Source organism: Phyllobates terribilis, unplaced genomic scaffold (genome assembly GCF_046119375.1).
Source record: "Phyllobates terribilis strain yellow unplaced genomic scaffold, ASM4611937v1 Scaffold_4__5_contigs__length_816908805, whole genome shotgun sequence".
Classification (NCBI taxonomy): Eukaryota; Metazoa; Chordata; class Amphibia; order Anura; family Dendrobatidae; genus Phyllobates; species Phyllobates terribilis.
This window is the reverse complement of record NW_027362764.1, coordinates 456,236,462-456,264,447: the sequence shown is the minus strand read 5'-3', so window position 1 is coordinate 456,264,447 and position 27,986 is coordinate 456,236,462. Positions and strand designations below refer to the sequence as shown.

The window sequence follows — 27,986 nt, the reverse complement described above, 5'->3', positions numbered from 1 at the left end:
TTATATTCTAGGTTCTTCAAAGTAGCCACCTTTTGCTTTGATGACTGCTTTGCACACTCTTGGCATTCTCTTGATGAGCTTCAAGAGGTAGTCACAGGAAATGGTTTTCACTTCACAGGTGTGCCCTGTCAGGTTTAATAAGTGCGATTTCTTGCCTTATAAATGGGGTTGGGACCATCAGTTGTGTTGTGCAGAAGTCTGGTGGATACACAGCTGATAGTCCTACTGAATAGACTGTTAGAATTTGTATTATGGCAAGAAAAAAGCAGCAAAGTAAAGAAAAACGAGTGGCCATCATTACTTTAAGAAATGAAGGTCAGTCAGTCCGAAAAATTGGGAAAAGTTTGAAAGTATCCCCAAGTGCACTTGCAAAAACCATCAAGTGCTACAAAGAAACTGGTTCACATGAGGACCACCCCAGGAAAAGAAGACCAAGAGTCACCTCTGCTTCTGAGGATAAGTTTATCCGAGTCACCAGCCTCAGAAATCGCAGGTTAACAGCAGCTCAGATTAGAGACCAGGTCAATGCCACACAGAGTTCTAGCAGCAGACACATCTCTACAACAACTGTTAAGAGGAGACTTTGTGCAGCAGGCCTTCATAGTAAAATAGCTGCTAGGAAACCACTGCTAAGGACAGGCAACAAGCAGAAGAGACCAGGAATGGACATTAGACCAGTGTAAATCTGTGCTTTGGTCTGATGAGTCCAAATTTGAGATCTTTGGTTCCAACCACCGTGTCTTTGTGCGATGCAGAAAAGGTGAACGGATGGACTCTACATGCCTGGTTCCCACCGTGAAGCATGGAGGAGGAGGTGTGATGGTGTGGGGGTGCTTTGCTGGTGACACTGTTGGGGATTTATTCAAAATTGAAGGCATACTGAACCAACATGGCTACCACAGCATCTTGCAGCGGCATGCTATTCCATCCGGTTTGCATTTAGTTGGACCATCATTTATTTTTCAACAGGACAATGACTCCAAACACACCTCCAGGCTGTGTAAGGGCTATTTGACCAAGAAGGAGAGTGATGGGGTGCTACGCCAGATGACCTGGCCTCCACAGTCACCAGACCTGAACCCAATTGAGATGGTATGGGGTGAGCTGGACCACTGAGTGAAGGCAAAAGGGCCAACAAGTGCTAAGCATCTCTGGAAACTCCTTCAAGATTGTTGGAAGACCATTTCTGGTGACTACCTCTTGAAGCTCATCAAGAGAATGCCAAGAGGGTGCAAAGCAGTCATCAAAGCAAAAGGTGGCTACTTTGAAGAACCTAGAATATAAGACATTTTCAGTTGTTTCACACTTTTTTGTTAAGTATATAATTCCACATGTGTTAATTCATAGTTTTGATGCCTTCAGTGTAAATGTACAATTTTCATAGTCATGAAAATACAGAAAAACCTTTAAATGAGAAGGTGTGTCCAAACTTTTGGTCTGTACTGTATGTGTTTCAGTGTCTAAGTCTACCATAAAGAAAAGACTTTATGAGAGCAAATACAGAGGGTTCACCATGATAAAGGTGCAAACCATAACTCAGCCTTAAAAATAGAAAGGCCCGATAAGACTTTGCCAAAAACATCTAGAAAAGCCTGCCCATTTCTGGAAAAACATTATTTGGACAGATGAAGCTAACATTAACCTGTACCAGAATGGAAGAAGTATGGAGAAAGCTTGAAATGGCCCATGAGCCAAAGCACACCACATCCTCTGTAAACATGGTGGAGGCTGTGTGATGGCATGGGCATGCATGGCTTCCAAAGGCATTGGGCCACCAGTGTATATTGATGATGTGACTGAAGATAGAAGCAGTCGGATGAATTCTGAAGTGTACGAGGCTATACTTTCTACTCAGATTTAACCAACTGCAGAAAGGTAGATTGGACAGGGCTTCACAGGACAGATGGACAATGATCTAAAATGTATTGTGAAAGCAACCCAGGAATTTAAGGCAAAGAAGTGGAATATTCTGCAATGGCAGAGTCAATCATCAGATTTCAACCCCATCGAGCATGCATTTCACATGCTTAAAGGGGTTGTTTGGTCAAAAGTGATAAGTCTGCAGTCACTCTGTGTGATTGCAGACTTCTGAATCCCCCCAGCGCAGGCACTGTGCGCTGCAGGGATTCGCCGGTATGAGACCTGGTAACAGAGGGTATGTATGTGTTATACATACCCCCAGCCATTCAGCGCCGCCTCGCTCCATACAATTAGTTACGGGGACGGAGAGAGGGCGCGTCCGACTAGAAGGCGTGGCCTCACTCAATACAAGTGTATGGAGAGGGGGCCACGCCCATTGGACGGGAGTGTGTATAACACATACCCTCTGTTACCGGGTCTCATACCGGCGAATCCCCGCAGCACACAGTGCCTGTGCTGGGGGGATTCATATTTCTGAAGTCACACAGAGTGACTGCAGACTTATCACTTTTGGCCGGAAAACCCCTTTAAGACAAAACTTAAGGCAGAAAGACCCATAAACAAGAAACACCTGAAGTCAGCTGCAGTAAAGACCTGCAAATCATCGCAAAGGAGGAAACCCAGCATTTAGTCACACCCATGGCTTCCAGACTTCAGGCAGTCATTGCCTGCAAAGAATACTCTACAAAATAATGAACACTTATTTATGATAAAGTTAATTTGTCCAATAACTTTTGCAGTTTCTAAAATGGTTGCAATTCCTAAAAATTTCACAGGATATTTTTGTACAACCCCTTTAATTAATCCTGAAAGTCTATACTTCAATTGCATCTCAACTGTTTCATTTTAAATAAAAAATAGTGACATGTAGAGCCCAAATCAGAAAGATTCGGTCACTGTCCAAATATTTTGTGACCTAACTGTATATCATATTATATTGTGTTCTTTTTCTAGCTATACGTTTTGTCTCTTGAGACTGCGCCTATGCGCCATGGCTTGTCAATAGCCCTGCTGCTTTTTATGGGGGGAGGGTATAGAGGGGGAATTGTGGACTTTTGCTATAGGACCTCTTCGTACGCCCCAGAGTACTTCACCACTTTCATGGAACAAAACTGTAATACCAGAAACAGCCCAAGAATGGACCTATTTCTTTAAAGAACTGAGAAGTCAATCTTGTAGCATCCAATTTAAAGCCTGTAAATGCTTGGATGTAATATAGAAAGCATGGTTTTACAGGTGCTCAGTATGAAAGCCTTGGCATACAGTACACCTAATTTCCATATAAAAGATGATATACTGTAGTAGTAAAATATAATATTATGTCACTTCATTTTGCCAGTGAGATTGGCACATAGCTAGTTTATGGACCCAACTGGGCTGATGACCACTCGTACTTCCAAAATGCCATCGATTCAGAAACATTGCTCCATCATTACCATTTTACATGTAAATGAGCTGTAAGTAGCGCTATTATACACACCTGCTCGGCCTTTGCATTTTCACAAACAAAGATCTCGTACAGCATGGCAAACTCTGGGGCATTGTCATTCACATCCAGAACCTTAATGAACACAGGAACGCGGCTACTTTCTTTAGGATTGCCTGTAATAAGAAGATAAGAGAACTGGGTAGAGTGGCTGTTGGAGGGCTAAAATGTGCAGAGATCAGAGGCAGCTGTTAAATGCCTAATTTTTGGAAACAGCTTTTTTTTCACTGTGTCTGTGAGTCTTTGGATCTGACAATCAAAAGCCTAATTAGAAGAACACAAGCAGTGTAACGCCAATTTTCCAGCCACCTTCTCAAGCAGAAAATTGTAGCCACTTAGTAAATGTAGCATGACACTTTTGTTATAAAATTGAATGGAATAAAAATACATGTACCCTAAAACTAGCAAATACAGTCCTATTAAAAAACGCAAAAGACACAATTTCCTTTTCTTCATATGCTGTTCGGTAGTAACATTGGCCATAAATAATATAAGTAGATAATAAAATGTTTAAAAGGGTTTATGAGATTAGCAGAAAGGGTCTAATTTTTTTTTTTTTGCAAAGCCAGTGCCACTCCTGTTCATGGGCTGTGTCTGGTATTGCAGCTTAGCTTCATTTAATGGTCAGGGCAAAATCAGCTATAGTCCATGTACATGAAACAATGTAGAAAAAAAAAACTTTTCTGCCAATTTCATATACTCATGCTTTTTTTTAAATGACAAAGGGTCTCATAAGTGCCAAAAACATCTTAAAGCATACAGATCTCTCATTAAACTAAACCGTAATCGATAGAAAGGGGTTTTCCTTTTTCTTTGCAATAAGTTGCACCATCTTAATTAATTTAATTTTCTTACTCCAGAACTCTTACTCCAGTTCCTGACATGAGTAGGATTTCTCGTGTGGTGCACGCTCCACATTTAATAAGAGGCGCCTTTTAATGAATCAGAAGCGTTTGACTACAATACACCTTCTCGTCAAGACTGGCGTCATCCATCTTGATGAATCAGGGCCTATGTTTGTATAACATGTGAAAATGCAAAGAGCATACAAAATCATCAATTTTGCTCTATGTCTGTCATACAATACAAAACTTCGCTTTTTAAAGAGCACATTTTACATGGTTTTATTTTCAAATGGAACCATCCTATATATAATTACTTTACATTGAAGTGGTTATTTTGTAACTTGTGGCTGAAATTTGTGCGGCAAGAAGTGTTCAATGTCAAGATGCAAGTACACAGTTCAGTCATGTAATAACTAGAGATAACTAAATATAGAGAAATTCAAATGCGCCAAATTTGTAGAATTTTTCCCCAAAATTTGATTCACTGGGAATTGCTTTGCTGTGAATCGCAATACTGTAAATCCCCCAATTGCCCTGAAAAAAACATGAGTAACACTACTAAGACGGTATCCAATCCCTTTTAAGCTCCTTAACACAAATACACTTAGTAATGTCAAAGTGATCTCACCGCAGAAATGGATGGTAACCGCTAATAATCGACAGCACATTTAATAATACAGCACACTGACAGACTTTTCTTTTTTTTTTAACTAAAAAACACAATAAAAATGATCCCTCCTTTGTGCCAGATTGTTCTTTGTAGAACAATGACTCAAACTGACAGTGTTACTGTCAGAGGTAGCCGTATCCTGGTGTGACTGAGATAAATGAGGTGCCATATGTCTATCACTCTCTTCCCACTAATATGCTTGTCGAAGGCAAAGGAGGTCAATTGTGACATGCGTTGGTTAGTACTACTGCCTGGACAGCTAGTCAGCTAGTACCAATGGTGATGCTGGTGCTACTGATGCTGCTTTCAGCTCACAAATTCTTAGCTATGGTAGGTTTTCTTTTAATACTACTCCATCCTTTGCCACACATTTTGTACAACACTAGAATAAACTTTTGACAATCTATTCCACCCCAATTATTCAGCCCTTACAAACAATGTAGGTAGGTACAGAAAGTATAATGTGGCAGCAGGCCATAGTATAGTTGTAGGTGTGGTGTGTAGGGTTATCGAATTGTACATGTAAAACAGGTGTGCAAAAACAGACATACAAAGATAAATGTTTATATTTCTAAAATCTTTTTTTCTTTTTTTTGTTTTAACAAAATTCAATATCGTTTCAAAAAAATAACATAAGAAATACTAGGTGTGTATATATTAATTATGGTGTGGGAAGCCTGCGTACCCAAATGGGCAACCATGGCCTGCAGCGTCTCCATACTTGTAGCCCAACAGACACATTGATCGATAATTGCAAAGAGAGCTTCTGGCAGCGGATCTTGATCATTTCCATGCCCAAGTGCATTCAGCGTGATAGAACATTTCTCAGACAACCATTAATAACCTCACTGATAGCATGCCAATTCATGAAAGTGCGAGTATTTCTGCGCTTGGTGCTCATACTCGATACTGAATAAAACAACGTGTTTTGAAGATTTTGTTTTTTTTCACTATTTGCATATTAACATATCTATTGATCCTGCTATTACCATAATTCCATGACTTTCTATATATGTACATATATATATATATATATATATATATATGCAACATACAGTAAAAATGTAATATTAGTACATTTTTAGTCTTCCATCATGGAGGTTTTCTACTCTTACTGACATGTTTAGCATGCTGTTTGGCAGCCCAATAATCCAGAACATCTGCAATGCTGGATTAAATGAAATTTACTTTACCTTCTATCCATATCAATAATTAGATTTAAGTGTTATTAAATCATTTGATAATATTCCATTTTACACACTTCAATGACACCATGTCCTATATACTGTAGTCTACAAGATGCCATTTTGAAAGTGTGTGCAGCTGCCAATAGCAGATCCTCATGTGTAATTGTGTCTGCCTTTCAGATTGACTTCATAGTGGTTACTAATTTTATTAACTTTAATCTTGCTCTGGGTGACTTCCAGTAAAGATGGCAATGCATTTGTGTCAGCTCTGACTGGGAATATAGTGCTAAGCAATTAGTAAATGGTTATTGTTTTAGAATGGATTCAATTATTTTAGCCAAACATCATCTGTTAGCACAATTACATTCCATTAACTGAGCATTATACATTTATCCACAGTTCTTTACGAAAATGCACATGCACACGCACACATGCACATGCACACATGAACATGCACATGCACATGCACACACATCAGACCCTTTCATCATTGTCCATATTTGCAGAAAGCGCAACTCCAAAGTTGAGAAAGTAGTAATTCTCATACTTTCCTAAATATTTTAAGCTTCTACACTACATGGATAGTGCTGGTATTTAAAGTTCACTTACTGATTTCTGTAGCTATTACAGTAATGTTGTGCCACAACAGTGCCTCGCGATCCAGAGACTTGGAAGTAAAAATCGATCCATTTCCCGAATCAATGTTGAATATCCTATCCATGTCGGTATGGCGATCCACCGAATACCTGCAAACACAGGCCAAACATGAAATGTTGCCTTTTATCCACAGCTATGCCCAGACTGAACTGTTAACAGCAATAATACAATATATTAAATTAGAAATGACATTTAAAAATTCCTGCTATTTCACAATAGCAGCAAAAAAAAAGCATACAATTACTTAAAAAGCCTGCAATGTCACTACATTGTTAAAAGCAACGTTTTACTATCAGGAAATATCTAACACTATAAATGTCAAAACATTTTAAATAAAATCTCGGCTTCCTAACAACAAGCACTTGAATAATCCCTTTCTGACGGAAGCATAAAACACTGGGTTTTCTACAGATTTCCTGAGATGTCAGCATGGAATCATTTTTTAAACAAATGTCCGGTACATTTGTGATGTTCACCTGTATGTTGTTACTAGAAAATGCACACTGCCACCACTCCATTGCGTCACCTCTTTTGCTTTCTAAAGGGGCACCATATATGTAATAGTAGGAATAAAATGAATGTAATAAATTTAATACCTTTATGAGCTACATGTAAATTGTCGTTCTGGAGTTTTTTGGAAAACTATAGGCCAATATCTCTCCAAAATTGTAGCCACTTGGGAGAAAAAAATCAAGGATGGGTATGCCGAAAACCAGCCCAGTATGACTTTATTTACTTCTCTGAACACAGGGCGCGCCATTACCCATCTGTTCATCCCCCAACTCATGTACTGTTGAACAAAGTGATAATGGCGCACTACAGAGATGAGTTTTCCAGTTCTCAGTGACACCAATCACACTACAATATATGGGTTTTGGGCATGCCCAATCTTGACAATTTTCCTAAGAAGCCCCACCTCCTTAAGACCAGAAATATAATTTATACAGCCATGACCGAAAGTGTGCCATTTTTGGAAAGGTGACAATAATTTTGTCCCGCCCTTTTTTGGGGTTTTGTGTGAAATCATGTCCAATTTGCCTTTTTTTCAGTTTTTCGTATTGTTCCAATACATATAAAGGAAATAAACATGTGTATAACAAAACATGTGTAATTACAATAATTTTCTGGGAGAAATACTTCATTTTCTGAAACAATTTCAAGGGTGCCAAAATTTTCGGCCATAACTGTATATGGTTCATGTGGTTGAAAAGGCTTTTTTTTTAATTCAAATCATGTTTCTACGATTAGAAGGATAACATTATAGAGCAAAAGTAGCGAAGCAACAACTAGTAGTGGGAGTCTAGGAACTAAAAATTACAAAATAAGTTCCCATTAGGTCTTGACACAGATGCAATAGGAAAAAATAGTAAAAAGTAGTATTGGGGTTTTGTTCTTTGTTTCACATTTTCATTTTAATGGTATAGCAAAAGTTAAGAAGATGCCATAGGTCATTTAAAAGAGTTATGGTTGTTTAAAAAATTTGCTAAAGAAAGGTCAATATCTTTCCAATATTGAAGGTCAGTATAACAACTGACAAACCTTGCTACTGAGTGAAATCCTAATTTCTGACCTCTGATGAGAGTCAATGGGTCTAGTCCTTCTTTTTATATGAGAAATAAAGAGTCCCAAAATTGCAAGATGGGACCATTCACAATACATATTGAGCAAAACTAATGCAAACGTAAATTGTTGGCAAAAATACTACTACTGTTACACAAATTGATAGTAAAAGTTCAAGTTATAATTATATTAAGGTCCATTTACACTTAAAGATCATCGTGAACGAGTCTTCCGATGAAAGATTGTGCAGTGTAAACAGGCTGCCGATCGCCTGATGAACAAGCAAATCGCTTCAACATTTACTGGAATTTTCTTTTGTGCTGTACAAAATATCATCAATCTAGGCGGTGCATCAGCCTATGACCACTGAACCATCTATTACAGATATTTCAGTGAGCATCGTTAAGCTTGGTGTACCTGTCTAAACCGACTATTAAACAACCGCTGATCAGTAAGTATTTACTGATTGACAGTATGCTGAAAATCGGGTAATGTAAACCCAACTTTACATCACAAGAAGTAGAGAAATCAGCATCTGTGTGTGGTAAAATACATTGACGTTTATTAAAGATGTTATGAAAAATACATGGGCCAAAAAAAAGCACCATAAAAGAAGGACTTTACACTATTATGTGTTTCAAGCCGGTGTTTCTATTTCAATTTTTTGGAGGCAGAATGAACAAAAACAAGCAATTCAGGAAATTGAATTTTTTTTTTTTTTTTTTAATTTTTTTTATTTATGCAGTTCACCATATGGTAAAAGTGGTAAGATAACTTTATTCTTAGGTCAGTATGATTACAGCGATACAATATTTACATATTTTTCGTATATTTTGCTGCTTCTACATAATAAAAACAATTTTATAGAATGAAGAATTGTTTTCGCATCGCTTTATTGTGAGAACTATGATTTTTTTATTTCACTGCTGATGGAGCTGTATTGTGGCTTGTTTTTCGCGGGACAAGATGACGTTTTCAGCAATAACATTTTTATTTATATTTGTCATTTTGATTGCGTCTTATTCCACTTTTTTTGGGCGGTATGATGAAAAAGCATAGTATTTTTACAGAGTTCACTGAAGGGGTTAAATAGTGTGAAAGTTTTATAGGTTGGGTTGTTCCGGACGCAGTGATACCAAATATGTGTATTTTTTGTTATTTTTTTTTTATATAAATATACCTATTTATTGGTTTACAGTGCTGCTCACCACTATTGGCACCCCTTCATTTTTTCCTAGAATGTACAGTATCTTCAGAAATAAATGGAAATGTACCAAATTTATATCCTCAGGATTTTTTAATTAGTGGTCCAAAGTAATACAACAATAAAACATTGTTTTCAACTTCCATGATGCAATTTCAAAGAAGAAACAGAATAAACAACATGTGCAGAATTAAAGGCACCCCTAATTAACACTTGGCTGCACACTCTTTGGCAATGCTGACAGCCTCCAAATGTTTCTTGTAGCCATCTATTAGCTTCTTGCACTTCTCAGCTGGAATTTTCTCCCACTCTTCCTTTGCAGTTTGTTCAAGCTCTTGAATATTTGCAGGGTTCTCTTTTGCAATGGCAGATATCAGCTCTCCCCAAAGATTTTCAATGGGATTGAGGTACAGACTCATTGCTGGCCATTTTAAAACAGTCCATTTTTTTTCCCAACCATTCGTGTGTACTTTTGGATGTGTGCTTTGGGTCATTGTCTTGCTTGAGGATCCATGATTTTCGACTGAAACCAAGTTTTCTTACACTGGGTAGGACATTTCGCTCTAAAATCTCTTGATAATTCTCTGAATTCATGATTCCTGTGATAAGGTCGAGGCCTCCAGTGCCAGATGCAGCAAAGCAACCCTACAGCATTATGAATCCTCCACCATGCTTAACTGTTGGTAAGGTGTTCCTCTGCTTATAAGCTTCATTGCGCCATCTGTGAGCACACTGTTGTTTTGCATTGCCAAAAAGCTCTATTTTTGTTTCATCTGTCTACAGAACATTTTCTCAGAAGGATTGTGATTTGTCAAGGTACTCTTTGACAAAGATCAGTCGTTCCTTTTTATGTTTTTTCTTCAGCAATGGTTTCTTCCTTGGCCTTCACCCATAAAGCTCTGCTTGGTTTAGTGTGCGGTGTATGGTACTTGTTGAAACCATGTCCACAGACTGTTCCAGGTTGGCCTTCAGGTCTTTAGATGTTTGATGTGGTGTTTTTTCCACAATTCACACCAGCCGTCTAAGACATCTCTTGTCAATTTTCCTCTTATCCCCACGTCCAGGGAGGTTCTTGACGGTTCCATGCTTGACAAACATCTTAATAACATTGCGCACTGTTGAAACTGGGATACCAAGGTCTTTGGAGACGGCCTTATACCCTTTGGAAGTCTTGTGTTGGCTAATAATAGTAGTTAAGATGTCCTCAGGCAGCTCATTTGTCTTCTCCATTGTGAAAAAGGAACAGGGCCTACCATGTGGCTTTTTAAAACACTGAAGTCATCATTCATTGGCTAATTCAAGTCAAATGGGTACCAATAATTAATCACAGGAGAATCTCTTTTGTGATTTACCACAGGCGAGTCAAAATGTGTTTCCATACAAAATTAATGTAAAGGATGCCAATACCAGTGACACAGCAAGCTTTAGGTTTTTCTATTTTTCCCTCCCATTGTTTTTTGCTTTAAATTATTGTTTATCATTCGCTCTTTTGCCATATACAAAAAAACTGTTTCACTTGATTCATTTTTTTCTGGAGATATTCCACATTATGTACTTAAATTTCATGGGTGGCAATAACGACGAGCAGGACTAAGGTTTTTTTTATTGTTTATCTTGTGATTTTTTAAAAATATTTTTAGAATATATTTTTTTACATAGTCCCTCTATGGGATTTCAACTTTTATTACTTTGATCGCTGGTATAATGTATTGCAATGCTCCAGCACTGCAATGCTTTATAGTTGTCAGTGCTGCACTGACAGAAGCCTATTAGACCATGCTCTCAACATGGTCTAACAGGCTTGTCATAGTTGGCTGACCCAGAGATCGTCATGACAACATTGGGTTTCCATGGCAATGATTGGGCCCTCAAGATGACATTGTTGGGACGCCGATCTAAACGGTTTCTAAATGCTGCACTTGCTATCAGCTAGGGGGTTAAGCAGCCCGGGGAGGTGCGATCACAGCTCCTGGCAGTGACAGCTGGAGCTTGGCTATAAGTTACACTGAGCTCCCAGCGGCCATCGCGCAGGCAGAGCTCCTGTGCCCGCATGATTGCCATGACGTAAATTTACATCAAATGATGTGAAGGGGTTAACATGCTTTGTTCTTGGGGAAGATTTCTAGCAGCAGCCTTCTTCCTTCTCCCCATTGCAAAGCTATCAAAGCTTGGTTGAGTGTTTAGGTTTATAGGTGAGTTCTGAGAGATAGTGACAGCTATCTCATGTGTATGCGCACCTTTAATGAGATGGAAAACTACCTGAGATTCACTGTCATCTTTTTATATTGCCTTTTGCTATACACACATGATATCCTGTTGTACCCTACAGTTAAAAATGCAGCATAGAATTGCAGCACTTCTAGTTTTAATAATCTATTAGCTGTGTCAGGTGTCCTTTCAATAAGCAAGTAAGGTAACAAAGGGCAAAAACGTATAAAGCGCCTACAAGAGCATTGAGAGCGTACTACTAGAATGCATTAATAATAGAGAGCACAGGATTAATGTGGTTATAGAAAAAGTTCCGCAATGTCGAACATCTTAATGTCTCTCATGATATAAGTACATTTACATATAAGTAGCTTTGAGGATCGTTTAACATGTCTTTTCTTCTAGGGTTTAATTATATTTCAAGTTTGATGGCTCTTCTAGAACGGCTGCTTGTCACACAAACTACTTCAACAAGAATCTACTATTGAGGAAGACGGGATCAGTGTGCTGCAATGACATGTAGCATATGAAGTGCAGCGCTCATCTATTTACTCTATGTAAGGAAGGCATGAAATGAAAAGATGGAAATTAATTATTTCTGCAAATACTTATCAAGTGTTTTATTTTTCAGTGTTTCATCCCTGAAAGATTGTTGTAGAAACTAAGCAGAAAATAAATTGATCATCTTAATTCCTTGTGTTCTTGGATACCATAATAAAGGAACTAAAAACCCTACATCTAACCCTATTTCAACCTATATGGAAACACGTTTTCAGACTAAATTAAAGAAATTCTTGGTATGCTCAAACACTATGGATATTCTGCATTTTATTTTTGTACGGAAGAAGCAAAGTGCGTTGCTTTTGTTTTCAGTCTGGATATTGGTTTTTCAATCCAAACATGTCAATTTCGCTTGTTAAATTGTTTCAGATTTTCCTTAAAGACATGAATTCGGTGCCTTAGATCCTCAGTAAAAATGTAAGAATGTGGAGTTTGTTGTGGGTCAGCTGCGAAACCCACAGGAAAGAAAAATCTGGGGCGAACTGAAGAATAATAATAATAAAAAAAAAGATACCTTCTGTCGTGATTCCTCTGGTTCTGTATTTTTCTATTTTTTTTCTTAAAGAAAAGACACGGAAAGTCCACTGCAGAAAATCCATGTAAATTCTTTTAATCCCAAAAATGACAAAAGTATTCTAGGAGTGATACCTTTATTGGCTATTTTTCGGACTAGAAGACGCACCGGACCATAAGATGCACCCCAAATTTTGGGATGGAAAACCAGAAATTTTTTTTTTTTATAAGATGGGGGTCCATCTTATAGTCTGAATAAGTACTGTATCTTACTTGGGGGGCTGTAGAACGGGGGTCACAGGAGGTAGGGTCCTTCAAGAAGCCGGGAGTTGCGGTGGTGGTGGAGCAGGATTACAGGGCCATCCGTTCCCTCCCTCAGGAACCTGGTGGCAGCAGAAGAGGTGAGATGCCGCCGGGTTCCACAGGCAGGGAGGGAGCAGAGGGCCCTGCAATCCCGCACCACCACCACTGCAACTATCCGGTAAGCTATGTTCAGACCATAAGATGCACCCTCCATTTCCATCCCAAATTTGGAGGAAAAAAAGTGCGTCTTATGGGTCGAAAAATATGGTAAGTTTGCAAACTCTCAAAGCACAAGAGGGTCCTTATTCGGGCAGGTTTAAAGAAAAAAAAAAAGCTCTGAAAGATTGCAAACATAATTCTTCTGGTTAGTCAATAAAGGTATCACTCCTAGAATACGTTTGTCATTTTTGGGCATAAAAGTACTTACATTGATTATTTCGGCTAACACTTTACCACAATATTATTTTTTATTGTACTGCAGAAAATCCACAATGGTTGAACCTACTCATAGACTAGGGTTACATAGCAACTCAATTATAAAAGAAGTCATGATGCTCATGTAAGGAGATGGACTATTGCTCAACGTTTCCCTTTGAAGAACAAGTACATTGTAAAGTTGTGTAATGTGAATGACTTGCGTTAATGATGTTAATGTTGTGTGCTGCTTGACACTAGGGAAAGCGAGAGTTGGTTGGGACTAACCCAGAGTGGGAGGGGCTAAGCTGAAGGGACAAGAGACAGTTCCTATCAGAATATCAGAAAGGGCCCAGTGTGCATAGAGAAAAGACCTAAGGTCTAATGTGAGCAGTGCCGCATCATGTGGGTAACCCTAATGAGAGAGGAGAGCGAGAGAGGGGATAGCAAGATCTTGAACAGAGAAGAAGAGAAGTGACTGAAGGAAAAGAATGATCGAACGGATACAGGTCCTGGGAAAGGACCCCTAGCAGTACAACCCAGAGTTTGACTCACAGAGGTAACAAACTTGAAAGGGACATCGTATGTAGGATGAAGAGAGTGCCCCACGAAGGAGTCCCAGAGTGTCAGAGACAGAAGAGTTAAGTAACAGCTAGAGTGGCAAAGTAGCTCTCCTAAGGAGAAAAGAACGTGGAACCGGGGGTTGAGCATATGACTCTTACAAACTGGATTGTAGTACTAAGCTGGGCCGTGATGAAGTAAAGAGGAAAGGTGAAGATAGAGGATGAGACAAGAGGAAGAAACCTGTGTGTGAAAAATGCCCCATATTGTAAAAGACATGTTCATCAAGATATGTGCCCGTTAACTCCTGTATATAATCCTTCTCAGATATCGTTGCGTAAAAGTTCATTTTTGACTGGTGGTCTCCCTTATTGAATTGTCCAACACCTGGATCTGGCAAACCAATGTCACCAGTTACATGTGGCCTGCAAGAGCGTAGCGCCCCCACAGCACAAGTCCACATACCCAGCCAGGACTCCCACCTTCATGTAATGTGCTGGGGCGTAAGAGACGAGTACCTCACCCATGGCTACCGCCCCGTCCCACGTTACACTTGACAGAACAAAGACTTATATACTGTATAAATATGAATATGTTAAATACATTGTGAACTGATTAGGATCAATAATATGATAATCTATCACCTGGATATAAAGCATACTGTTGTCAGTACATAAGATAAATGAGCAATGGATCTCAGTAACTGACATGTAAGTTCTAAAAGTATAGATTCTAGATATAAGCGGATCACTTGGGATTCTAATTGCCGGCTTTGCTGAATTTTCCTCCAAAATTGAATGGCTCGTTTTATGCTCTGGAGTCTAGCCAAATCCTAGAGTATTAAAAATGTAAGATGTAAAAAAACAAAAAAAACAAATACTCACCTCACTGCTCACCTTTCAGGCTGCTCCGCTGCTCAATGTCAGGTGTCCCGTCTTCTTCTTTCTGCCATCACATGCTGCATCTCAGTCCTCTTCAGCATAGACCAAGACTTCCGGGTCCAGTCACAGCACATTGTAAGGTCACGGCGAATGTTGTGACGTCACAACCTTATGATGGACAGTGACCCCCAAGTCCTGTTCTATGGTAAAAAAGCCGGAGATTCATAAGTCACATGTTTAGTGAAAGGAAGTCTGTGTGCAATCTAAGTGTCACATGGTCTGCCAGTATATACACTTTACCTTTTCTGAAAGGCCACAGAGGCTGCAACACCATTAAGCAAGAGGCACCACTAACCAAGCAATACCATGAAGACCAAGGAGATCTCCAAACACGTCAGAAACAAAGTTGTTGAGAAGTACAAGTCAGGGTTGAGTTATAAAAAATATCCCAATCGCTAATAGTCCCCCAGAGCACCATCAAATCCATTATCATCAAATGGAAAGAACATGGTACCACAACAAACCTGCCAAAAGAAGGCCCCCAACCAAAACTCTTAGCCCGGGCAATGAGGGTTTTAATCAGAGAGGCAGCACACAGACCAAAGGTAACCCTGAAGCAGAGACTGGAGTATCTGTCCATACGACCACAATAAGCTGTACACTCCATAGAGGTGGCCTTTAAGAAAGAGAGGTCAGAAAAAAACCTTACAAAAATTGTAAATCTCATTTTGAGTTTGGCATAAGACATGTGGGAGACTCCCCAAATGTATGGAGGAAGGTTTTGTGGTCAGATGAGATCAAAATTAAACTTTTTGGCCACCAAGGTAAACACTATGTCTGGCGCCAAACCAACACAGTTCATCACCCCAAAAAAACAGTGAAACATGGTGGTGGCATCATGCTGTGAGAATGTTTTTCTGCAGCAGGGACAGGGAAAATGGTCCGAGTCGAGGGCAAGATGGATGGTGCTAAATACAGGGATATTTTTGAGCAAAACCTGTTTCAGTCTTTCAGTGATGAGACTGGGATGGAGGTTCACCTTCCAACAAGACAACGACCCAAAGTATACTGCTAAAGCAACACTCGATTGGTTTAACCCCTTTCCGGCCCAAGGCATACTAATACGTATCTGTGCCCTGGGCCTTATGGGCCAGATACGTATTAGTACGCCTTGGCGATTTTGCCCACACACAAGCGGTGTGGGTGAGACCGCCGCCAGGTGTCAACTGATTGTCACAGCTGACACCCAGTGCTATGTGCAGGGAGTGGTACTGCACTGCTCCCTGCACATTAACCCCTGAAATGCTGCGATCAAAATCGATCGCAGCATTCCGGTGGCAAGAGGAGGTAAGCGCGATACTTACCTTCTCTGCCGGCGTTCCGCAGTGTCTGAGTCTGGTGTCGGATGTTGTCATAGTGACCCGATGTCATCATCACAACATCCGGGTCACCAGGAGGCAGGAAGTTACTATGGTCATGCGCAGTGTGCAACCAAAGTAACTTCTCCCTGTGCAGCGCTGACAGGCTGCATAGCACAGGGATGGTGCTGCATTCCGGTGCTATACAGCTGATCAGGCTGCAAAAAGTGAAAGTCCCATAGTGGGACAATGTGTAAAAGATCAAAAAGTGAAAAAAAAAATTGTAAAAATATAAAAAAATATATATATATTGTACCCATAAATAAATAATCTTCTGAAAAAAAAAAGAAACCAATAAAGTACACATATTTGGTATCGCTGCATCCGGAATGACATGGCCTATAAAACTGTCCCACTAGTTAACCCCTTTAGTGAACACGGTAAAAAACAAAAAACAAAAACAAAACATAAAACGATGTTTTATCATCATACCGCCAAACAAAAAATGGAATAAAACGCGATCAAAAACACGAATGTAAATAAAAATGGTACTGCTAAAAACGTCATCTTGTCCCGCAAAAAACAAGCGGCCATACAGCTCCATCATCCGAAAAATAAAACGTTATAGCTCTCAGAATAGAGCGATGCAAAAACAATTATTTTTTCTATAAAATAGTTTTTATTGTGTAAAAGCGCCAAAACATAAAAAAAACAATATAAATGTGGTACTGCTGTAAACATACTGACCCGAAGAATAAAACAGCCTTATCAATTTTACCACACGAGGAACGGCATAAAAAAGACCCAAAAACACAATTTCTGAATTGTTGGTTTTTGTTTATTCTGCCTCCCAAAAATCGGAATAGAAAGCGATCAAAAAAAGTCACATGCCCGAAAATGGTACCAATCGTCAACTTGTCCCGCAAAAAAACAAGCCATCACATGACTCTGTCAGACGAAATGTGGAAAAATTATAGCTCTCAAAATATGGCGATGCAAAAACTAGTCTTTGCAAAAAAAAAGTTTTTTTTATTGTTTGACAGCTGTCAATCATAAAAACCCGATATCAATCTGGTATCCCTGTAGTCGCACCGACCCGAAGAATAAAGTCGTCTAATCACTTATACCGCATGAGGAACGGCATAAAAAATAAGGGTTAGGGCTGAGCTAGGGTTAGGATTTTTTCAGAAGTAAAGAAAAAAAATGACGACGATATGGCGACTAATGTTGAGCGCAAGTGCTTGCTACTTGAGTTTGCATCGGGTGCTCAGGTATGCGCAGAGTATAGCGGGTGCTCGAGTGACATGCATACAGCCAAAAAAAACTTGCGGGGATTGCCTGCCATGCACGAGCGATCCCCGCATTTTTTTTTGGGTGTCTACTAAGTATGAAACATGCGGCGCGGGGACTCAAGCATGTCACTCGAGCACCCGCGATACATGGTACATACCGAAGTACTCAATGCAAATTCAAGTTGCGAGCACTTGCACTCAAGACTAATGACAACGTATTCAATATTATGACCTAATTTTATCAAATTCTGTGTTGTACCTCTGGGTTCAAAATGTTCACTATACCGCTTGATAAAATCCTTGACGGGTGTAGTTTAAAAAATGGAGTCACTTGGGCGATGGGGGGGCTTTCCACTGTTTAGGCACATCAGGAACTCCCCAAACGCAACATGGCATCCGCTAATTATTCAAGCAAATTTTGCATTCAAAAAGTCAAATGGCGCTCCTTCCCTTCCGTGCGCCCAAACAGTGGTTTTCCCCCACATATGGAATATCGGCTTACTCAGGAATAATTGCACAACAAATTGCATGGTGCAATTTCTCCTGTTATCCTTATGAAAATGCAAAATTGGAGGCTGAACCCTGCTGTGCGCCAAAACAGTGGTTTTCCCCCCACATATGGGGGTATCGGCTTATTCAGGAGAATTTGCAGAACAAATTGCATGGTGCAATTTCTTCTGTTACCCTTATGAAAATGCAAAATTGGATACTGAAAAACATTTTTGTTGGAAAATGTGAGAATTGTATTTTTACGGCTCAATGTTATAAACTTCTGTGAAGCACCTGGGGGCTCAGGGTGCTCACCACGCATCTAGATAAGTTGCCTGAGGGGTCTAGTTTCCAAAATGGGGTCACTTGTAGGGGGTTTCCACTGTTTAGGCACATCAGGGGCTCCCCAAACGCAACGTGGCGTCCGCTAATTATTCAAGCAAATTTTACATTCTAAAAATCAAATGGCGCTCCTTCCCTTCCGAACCATGCCGTGCGCCCAAACAGTGGTTTTCCCCCACATATGGGGTATCAGCGTGCTCAGGAGAAATTGCACAACAAATTTTGTGGTTCATTTTTAATGATACCCTTGTGAAAATAAAAAAATTGGAGTCTAAAGTAACATTTTTGTGAAGAAAATGAAATGTTCATTTTTCCTTCCACATTGCAAAAATTCCTTTGAAGCACCTGAAGGGTTAATAAACGTCTTGAATGTGGTTTTGAGCACCTTGAGGGGTGCAGTTTTTAGAATGGTGTCACTTTTGGGTATTTTCTGTCATAAAGGCCCCTCAAAGTCACTTCAAATATGATGTCACTAAAAAATGGTTTTGTAAATTGTGTTGTAAAAATGAGAAATCGCTGGTCAATTTTTAACTTTTATAGCTCCCTAACAAAAAAAAATTTTGGTTCCAAAATTGTGCTGATGTAAAGTAGACATGTGGGAAATGTTATTTATTAACTATTTTGTGTGACATATCTCTCTGATTTAAGGGCATGGAAATTCAAAGTTTGAAAATTGCAAAATTTTCGCCAAATTTCCGTTTTTTTCAAAAATAAACGCAAGTGATGTTATAGAAATTTTACTACTATCATGAAGTACAATATGTCACGAAAAAACAATCTCAGAATCAGTGGGATCAGTTGAAGCGTTCCAAAGTAATTACCTCATAAAGTGACAGTGGTCAGAATTGTAAAAATTTGCCTGGTCATTAACGTCCAAACCACCCTCGGGGGTAAAGGGAAATGTGTAAATGTTTTGGAGTGGGCTAGTCAAAGCCCAGACCTTAATCCAATTGAGAACCTGTGGTCAGACTTGAAGATTGCTATTCACCAGAGGAAACCATCTAACTTGAAGGAGCTGGAGCAGTTTTGCCTTGAGAAATAGGTAAAAATCCCAGTGGCCAGATGTGGAAAGCTCATAGAGACTTATACAAAGTGACTTGCAGCTGTAATTGCCGCAAAAGGAGGCTCTACAAAGTACTGACTTTAGGGGGGGGTGAATAGTTATGCACACTGAAGTTTTCAGTTATTTTGTCCTATTTGTTGTTTGCTTCACAGAAAAAAAAAAAAGATGTTCACAGTTGTAGGCATGTTCTTTACATGAACTGATGCAAACCTCAAAAAAAAAACAGTGAAATTGCAGGTTGTGAGGTAGCAAAACACAAAATAATGCCAAGGGGGTGAATATTTTTGCAAGTCACTGTATGTTGGTGCTTTACATAATCTATTGTAGTATTAGAAAGAAGTATTTTTTCAGGGTAGATATAATGCAATCAGATGTATAGCAATTATTCTGAACTGTTTAGTGATTTTGTAGATTTTATTTTACTATTTCCAATGGGATTATATATCACCGATGCCATCCAACAAGCTAAGATCAGTGTTGGAAGATGCCCCTTGATTTCTGCATAGCGGCTTGATGTGTTAAATGTTGAATCTGATACAAGGCAGGCTTCTGATGCACCCTGATTAAAAAGAATAAATGTAAATTGCTTTCTACCGTTATTGGACCGCACCTGACATCCAAAAAACACGGGGTAGCTTTTATGCATTAAGCAAGCTTCAAGTCACATGGGTGCGCTCCGCTTTTCTGTATCAAAACCCTGGCTGTAATGAGCTGCGAAGAAAAACAATTTCATTTCAAATGAAATGTGTTGCCATTTCCAGAATGTTTGCTATGTAATAAACCTTGGTATAGTACACATGTAACATTCAGGCAACTCGCTATAACGGTCTAGAATAATGCTCAACCAAAGGGACCTCAAAGCCTTAAGGAATACATTCTTTTTAAAGACCAAAATGAAAAAAATTATTATTTTCAAATAATGAAAAGATAAATATTTAACATAAGAAAATTATTCATTTTCAATTGATCTCCTAAACATTTCTGCCTCATCCCGATAAACACCTTGGAATTACAAGGTCAAGGTCAGGAAGGAATAAACAAAGGTATTACATGCAAAGCATACAATCCAGTAGAAAGGGAATGACAGCAATATTATGTATGCAAGGAGAAACATCAATCTTGTGATAGGTCACACATCTCCTAAAACGTCTGACTACAATGAAGGATGGTCACACCAGGTTAACCTGTTGGAATAGAGTTCTGCTGTGGCTCTCTTTTTCTGTTTTCAATTGACCGTGCAGGAAGAATGCAAATGTGACATTTCTCTTCCTTGAACAAGTGGGTGACGGCTGCCCGGAGCTCAAGCTCTTTGCAAAATGGGATAAGCGTGGCTTTGTATATGTTTGCGCCTCCTATACGACCCCGCGGTGAATGCACCTGTAGATATTGTAGTCAGTTTATTTGGATCTTACATTTTTAGGTTTTCTATAAATATGAACACTAAGTAATGAGATGTATGGGAACTGCAGGGCCAGGCCTAGCAATACAGTACCGATTACTGTTAGTGAATGAAGTCATTGTGGTGTAAGTCTAGAGTAAAAATCCCTGATATGTCTAAGGTTATGTTCAAATAGCATTTTAGCATAAATTCATTGGCTCTGATGGGGCTTATGTTCGAAGTTAACTGCATCTTGGTGCCAAACTCAACCAGGCGTATACGGCCGAAATGAAGTCCGATAGAGCACTGGCGGGGACAGACAGAAAAGGGCCCCTGTACAAGAACAAAATATGGGCCCTTTGCAGCACAAGAGCTCCTAAAAATGCAAAATTACACCTGCTTTGGAGGTAGAAATGGGCCCCATTACCTCTTGGGCCCCTGTTCGTCTGCACAGGTTGCACCAATGAAATGTTCGCCCCTGCGACAGAGCACATGTGACTGCATCATTATAACCAATGACCCCGTCAGCGCATAAGCCCAAATCTCATCTTACAGGGCATTGGATGTAAGCCCTGATGGAGCCACTGAAAGTATGCTAAAACGCTATATGAACATAGCCTTAGAGATGAGTCTGTTATACACTGCCCAAAAAATAAAGGAAACACTCATATAACACATCCTAGATCTGAATGAATGAAATATTCTCATTGAATACTTTGTTCCGTACAAAGTTGAATGTGCTGCCAACAAAATCACACAAAAATCATCAATGGAAATCAAATTTATTAACCAATGGATGCCTGTATTTGGAGTCACCCCCAAAATTAAAGTGGAAAAACGCACTACAGGCTGATCCAACTTTGATGTAATGTCCTTAAAACAAGTCAAAATGAGGCTCAGTATTGTGTGTGGCCTCCACGTGCCTGTATGACCTCCCTACAACGCCTGGGCATGCTCCTGATGAGGTTGCGGATGGTCTCCTGTGGAATCTCCTCCCAGACCTGGACTAAAGCATCCACCAATTCCTGGACAGTCTGTGGTGCAACGTCACGTTGATGGATGGAGTGAGACATGATGTCCCAGATGTGATCAATCGGATTCAGGTCTGGGGAACGGGCCGGCCAGTCCATATCTTCAATGCCTGCATCTTGCAAGAACTACTGACACACTCCAGCCACATGAGGTCTGGCATTGTTCTGCATTAGGAGGAACCCAGGGCCAACCGTACCACCAAATGGTCTCACAAGGGGTCTGAGGATCTCATCTCGGTACCTAATGGCAGTCAGGTTACCTTTGGCGAGCACATGGAGGGCTGTGCAGCCCTCCAAAGAAATGCCACCCCACACCAATACTGACCCACTACCAAACCGGTCATGCTGAAGGATGTTGCAGGCAGCAGATCGCTCTCCACGGCGTCTCCAGACTCTGTCACGTCTGCTCACTGTGAACCTGCTTTCATCTGTGAAGAGCACAGGGCGCCAGTGGCAACTTTGCCAATCCTGGTGTTCTGTGGCAAATGCCAAGCATCCAGCACGGTGTTGGGCTGTGAGCATAACCCCCATCTGTGGACGTTGGGCCCTCATACCACACTCATGGAGTCAGTTTCTAACCGTTTGTGCAGACACATGCACATTTGTGGCCTGCTGGAGGTCATTTTGCAGGGCTCTGGCAGTGCTCCTCCTGTTCCTCCTTACACAAAGGCGGAGGTAGCGGTCCTGCTGTGGGGTTGTTGCCCTCCTATGGCCCCCTCCACGTCTCCTGGTGTACTGGCCTGTCTCCTGGTAGCGCCTCCAGCCTCTGGACACTACGCTGACAGACACAGCAAACCTTCTTGCCACAGCTCGCATTGATGTGCCATCCTGGATGAGCTGCACTACCTGAGCAACTTCTGTGGGTTGTAGAGTCCGGCCCATGCTACCTCGAGTGTGAAAGCACAACCAACATTCAAAAGTGACCAAAACATCAGCCAGAAAGCATTGGTACTGAGATGTGGTCTGTGGTCCCCACCTGCAGAACCACTCCTTTATTGAGGGTGTCTTGATAATTGCCAATAAATTCCATCTATTGTCTATTCCATTTGCACAACAGCATGTGAAATTGATTGTCAATCAGTGTTGCTTCCTAAGTGGACAGTTTGATTTCACAGAAGTTTGATTTACTTGGAGTTATATTCTGTTTTTTAAGTGTTCCCTTAATTTTTTCTGAGCAGTGTAGTTGTGTCCAGACTAGACAATTATCAGTGAGCTTCTAACATCAGCAGCACAAGGATCTCCTCTGCCCTGAAAGTTTGATGCAATGGAGCAGTTAGGGAAAAGTATATAAACCTTTGATGAACTGATTTAACTCATATGGGCTTGCCTAGTAACAGATTTTCCTTCTCACTGGCTGCAAACATACAGTACACAAGACTTAAATTGCAACAACGCAACAACAAGAAGGAAAAGTCGTGTAATTATGAAAATTACAGGATCAATGAAAAAATGGAAACAAAATTGTCAAAACATCTCAATGTGTATAGTATCAAGTATGAGCGTCACCCACAGAAATACAGGCACTTACAAGCCTTGGCATGATATTAATGAGGTTATTAATAGTTATTTGAGTAAAGTTCTGCCACGATGAATGCACTTGGGCACGTCAATCAAGATCCACTTCTAGCAGTTCCCTTTGCAGTTGTGATACCAGACATGCTCAATGAGAGACAAGCTAGGAGTACAGTGTCCATTTTAGGACATGATAAGATATCAAAATCAAACATAAGAATGATGTCAGTTTGAGGCTAAATACCCTTTCTGAGAACTGATTTTGATAAGTGATTCTGACGAGTGATTTTGACACGCGATTCTGACGAGCGATTTTGACGAGCGATTTTGACGAGTGATTCTGACAACTGTAATAATAATAATAAAAAGGTAACTGTTCGCTGATGGGACTTGAACCCAAAATTCTGTGTTCCAAAAGCAGTGCACTAACCACTGAGCTATAAACTCAGATGAAAAAAACTTGGAGTTCTATTTGGTTATATGATTTTCAGTGCAAACTTGTCTAAAACTCATTGGGACTTATGCACAGACTGCAAGCAAGCCAAATTCAAATGATGTTTGATTTTGATGTGTGAGTCTGATGTGTGACTGTCTTCAAACATCAGAATCACAATGACTTTTAGTCACCCTGAGTATTTTCATGGTTAATTTGATAAGACAAGAAAAGCTATCAGCTAGTATCACTTGATTAGATAGCTTAATGGTAAGACATCAGCCTCTGAAACTGAAGTGTTAAGAGTTCAAATCCTTATAGGAATAATTTTAATTTTTTTTAATTATGACTATTTAGCGCACAAACTACAGGGGTGTTTTACTTTTAACATCTGACACTCTTATTGTCATCCTGATGTGTTAAGAGTTTCAGACACGCTGTCTATTTGCATGGTAAATTACATAGCCAAAGTAAATTATCATCCACTTATATGACACAGAGCAGCAGTATTACACCCGGCAGCCTAGATGAAAAGAACCGTAGAGCCCACCCATCCTTCACTGGTAGTCTTTTCCAATGATAGGTATTAATGTTTACGTTTTTTAAAAACCCTTTAACACTCTAATGGCCAAAGTGTTATCGTTCTAAATGACCAAACACTTGTCAGCAATTTAGCAGTCCTTTTATTTTTTGTGCTACCAAAATATTTTTTGGGACAACAGGGGCTGTATTTTTTGTATCTTTATATTTTTTAACATTTATCAATGTTTAAATTTGCAAATTTACACTATAACAATATAATAGAAGGGTATCTATATTTTCTACATCTATAGCGTAGGATTTTGTTGCAGCTACAGTGTGAAGATTGTTTGATATAGAGTAGGCAGTATGTTTTCTAACCCCTAATATCCCATCAGCAGTGCTGTACTGATGCATTCATGGGTTCTGGGAATGTGGATGTATGGCAAATTCATTAATTGATACAGATAGTATATGCTTAAAGTAGACAAAGAATATATTTCCAATAAATAAAGCAACAAATCTATAGAGCCACCTACACAGGCGAGAGTCACATAGTCTGCTGTGGCATTAAAGGAAAACTTTACCAGGTGGTTTTTGCCACCTAATCTTAGAGCAGTATAATGCAGATACATAGACCATAAGTCCAGTGACGTGTCACTTACTGTACTACTTGCTGTAGTTTTGATAAAATCACTGTTTTATCAGTAAGAGATTATCACTAGAGGGCAAGTAAACCTGCTGCCATTTTGTTCTCCATATTGATGAGCTCTGCATAACCCCGCCCCCACCACTGACTGGCAGCTTTCTGCCTATGCACAGTGTACACAGAAGGCTACCAATCAGTGTTGTGGGCGGAGTTTTACAAAGGTCATCATTCAGAGAACTGTTATATTTGCAGCAGATAAAATAGTGATTTTATCAAAATTGCAGCAAACAGCCCAATAAGTGATACATGGCTGGAATCAGGTTATCTGCCCTATATCATGCTGCTCTCAAATGGGGTAGCAGATACCAGGAGACAGATTCCCTTTGACTCAATTTAGCATCAATTTTGTTTCCTCTCCGTAGCTATGTAAATTGCAATGTGATCTTGCAGTCACAAGTCGGACTATGCTGTTCACATGGTTCAGAGCCTGAAGAAAGAATGTAAAATTATAGCACTTCTTAAAATCCCATTTGCATGAATGACACATAAAGCTAAAGTGTTAAACCATAGCATCCTTTGATAATTTTAGACTCATCATCTACAAGGCTTTTAATAATATAACATTTTGCAGCTTTGATCATTACAGGGAAATAGAAGTGCATTTCTCTCATGCTTACTTCACAGTGCTTCTAGCCGCATCCGGATCCTGGGCTGTGACCGTTCCTATAATGGAATTCATTTTTGCATCTTCCTTCACTTCGAGTACATAGGCCGACTTGCTAAATACTGGAGGCTCATCCACATCTTCCACTATAATTTTCACAGTAGCAACATCCTTGAAGGGTCCTAAGTAGTGAAATCTCGGGTCATCGTATGTATTGGCAGCTTCGACCTTTAAATTGTACATCCGCATTTTCTCAAAATCCATCAGCTGTCAAAAAACAAACAATTATATTCAATAGAAAAGCAGAAAAAAATACCAGTTTTCCAAAATTCAAACTTCTAAATGATGATTGTGTCATATGCAGCTTTCTAGTTGTCTATCTTTATGCGCGGTATATTGTGCTTCTTGGTATATCGAATACTAATGACAGCATTGTTAATGACGCCATTGTGTTATATGTGGTATTATATAGGATATATTATATTTTTCTATGATATGTTATCCATTTTGATGATACAGCAGTAAAAATGTCTGGGATGCAAGATCATTTTTTTTCCAATACTGTAAAATTGTGCTATTGGCAATTCCATTTCCATTGGATTTGCATTATCTCTGCTTCAATATGTAAAAAGCAATGAACAATCTACAACTCAAGGGAGATGTTTATTGAAAGCCATAATAGCCATCTGAGAATAAAACACAACTTTTACTTGAGAACATCTCTATTGATCAGGTTTTACAGGGCATAGCATGGCAGTTTTGTACAACCAAGTGGCTTATTTATTCCTCAATGCTTGTAAAACACCGACATATTACGTGGTGTAGTACAGAGAATTTCATCATTCACACTAGTCCCTGAATTGCAAAATAGGGCTAATTAATTTATAGATACTGTATATAAATAAGTTCCCCTTACCTTTCTGTGAATTTCTTTAAAGACTCAAATTTCTCTAAATATAAATACATTACATGACATGCTAGCAAAACCCTTGATGTGATGTGAACTGCAGCCTATCCATTGGGTGGTCAGTCACATATAGACACATATACCATAAACCACTCCAGACGGAGTATCGCAACATCAGGTTTCATTTTGGCCACTCAACTCAGAATATCTCTATCTGCTTCCAAGAGCCACTATTCATTGTACCACATAGTGTACTGGAAAGTGGGAAATATCCAAGTGCGGTGAAAATGAGAAAAAAATTCTGACTTTTTTGGGGAATTGTTTTTACAGCGTACTTGTGTTGTAAAAATGACCTGCCATAATGATTGTCCAGGTCAGTCTGATTATGGTGATAAAAATATTTTAGCATTGCTGAACATTGGTAAAAATCACAATCTCCTTGGAAGTCCGGCCACAGACTGGGTTTCATCAAAGCTCCATGATTGAAGGTACAGGGTCTTCTACTGACCCCCAGCTGCCATAGCAATCCATCGGTGCCTCATGATCACGTGGTGGGCAGCCTATGGGCACATAGAATGATGTGCCTCTATGCTGCTGTGAAGCTAATACTGCTTTCAGAGATCGACAGTGGGATTTAACAGGTTAACAGTTATGGGTGGAGATTGGCTCCACCTGAGGCTGTTTGAGACAGATGCTGGCTGTGACACTCAGCCATCATCTGCCATGTTTGGGGTGGATTCAGCTTGTGCACCCGCTCTGTACACCAGCTCCATACACCCCGGCTCCATACACCCCGCTCCATACACCCAGCTCCATACACCCTGGCTCCATACACCCCGCTCCATACACCCCGCTCCATACACCCCGCTCCAAATACCCGCCCCATACACCCGCCCCATACACCAGCTCCATACGCCCGCTCCATATGCCCGCTCCATACACCAGCTCCATACACCAGCTCCATACACCCGCCCCATACACCCTCTCCAAGCACCCGCTCCAAGCACCCGCCCCATACACCAGCTCCATACACCAGCTCCATACACCCGCTCCATACACCCGCTCCATACACCAGCTCCATACACCCGCTCCATACCCCAGCTCCATACGCCTGCTCCATACACCCGCCCCATACGCCAGCTCCATACGCCAGCTCCATACACCAGCTCCATACACCAGCTCCATACACCAGCTCCATACACCAGCTCCATACACCAGCTCCATACACCAGCTCCATACACCCGCTCCATACACCCGCTCCAAGCACCCGCCCCATACACCCGCTCCAAGCACCCGCTCCATACACCCGCTCCATACACCCGCTCCATACACCCGCCCCATACACCCGCTCCATACACCCGCTCCATACACCCGCCCCA

General features: G+C 40.2%; 1 protein-coding gene across 2 annotated transcripts in view; it reads right to left on the bottom strand.

Annotated features, from left to right (window-relative positions):
* The window catches only part of LOC141265487 (cadherin-6-like), a 343,088-nt gene that overhangs the window by 21,652 nt on the left and 293,450 nt on the right, over window positions 1–27,986 (bottom strand). For both annotated transcript variants that reach the window (XM_073678638.1, XM_073678639.1), the window contains 3 exons: window positions 25,714–25,967; window positions 6,718–6,854; window positions 3,401–3,522 (listed from right to left, as the gene is read on the bottom strand). In XM_073678638.1, coding sequence (XP_073534739.1) covers window positions 3,401–3,522; window positions 6,718–6,854; window positions 25,714–25,967 — 513 coding nt within the window. The remainder of the gene's footprint in view (window positions 1–3,400; window positions 3,523–6,717; window positions 6,855–25,713; window positions 25,968–27,986) is intronic.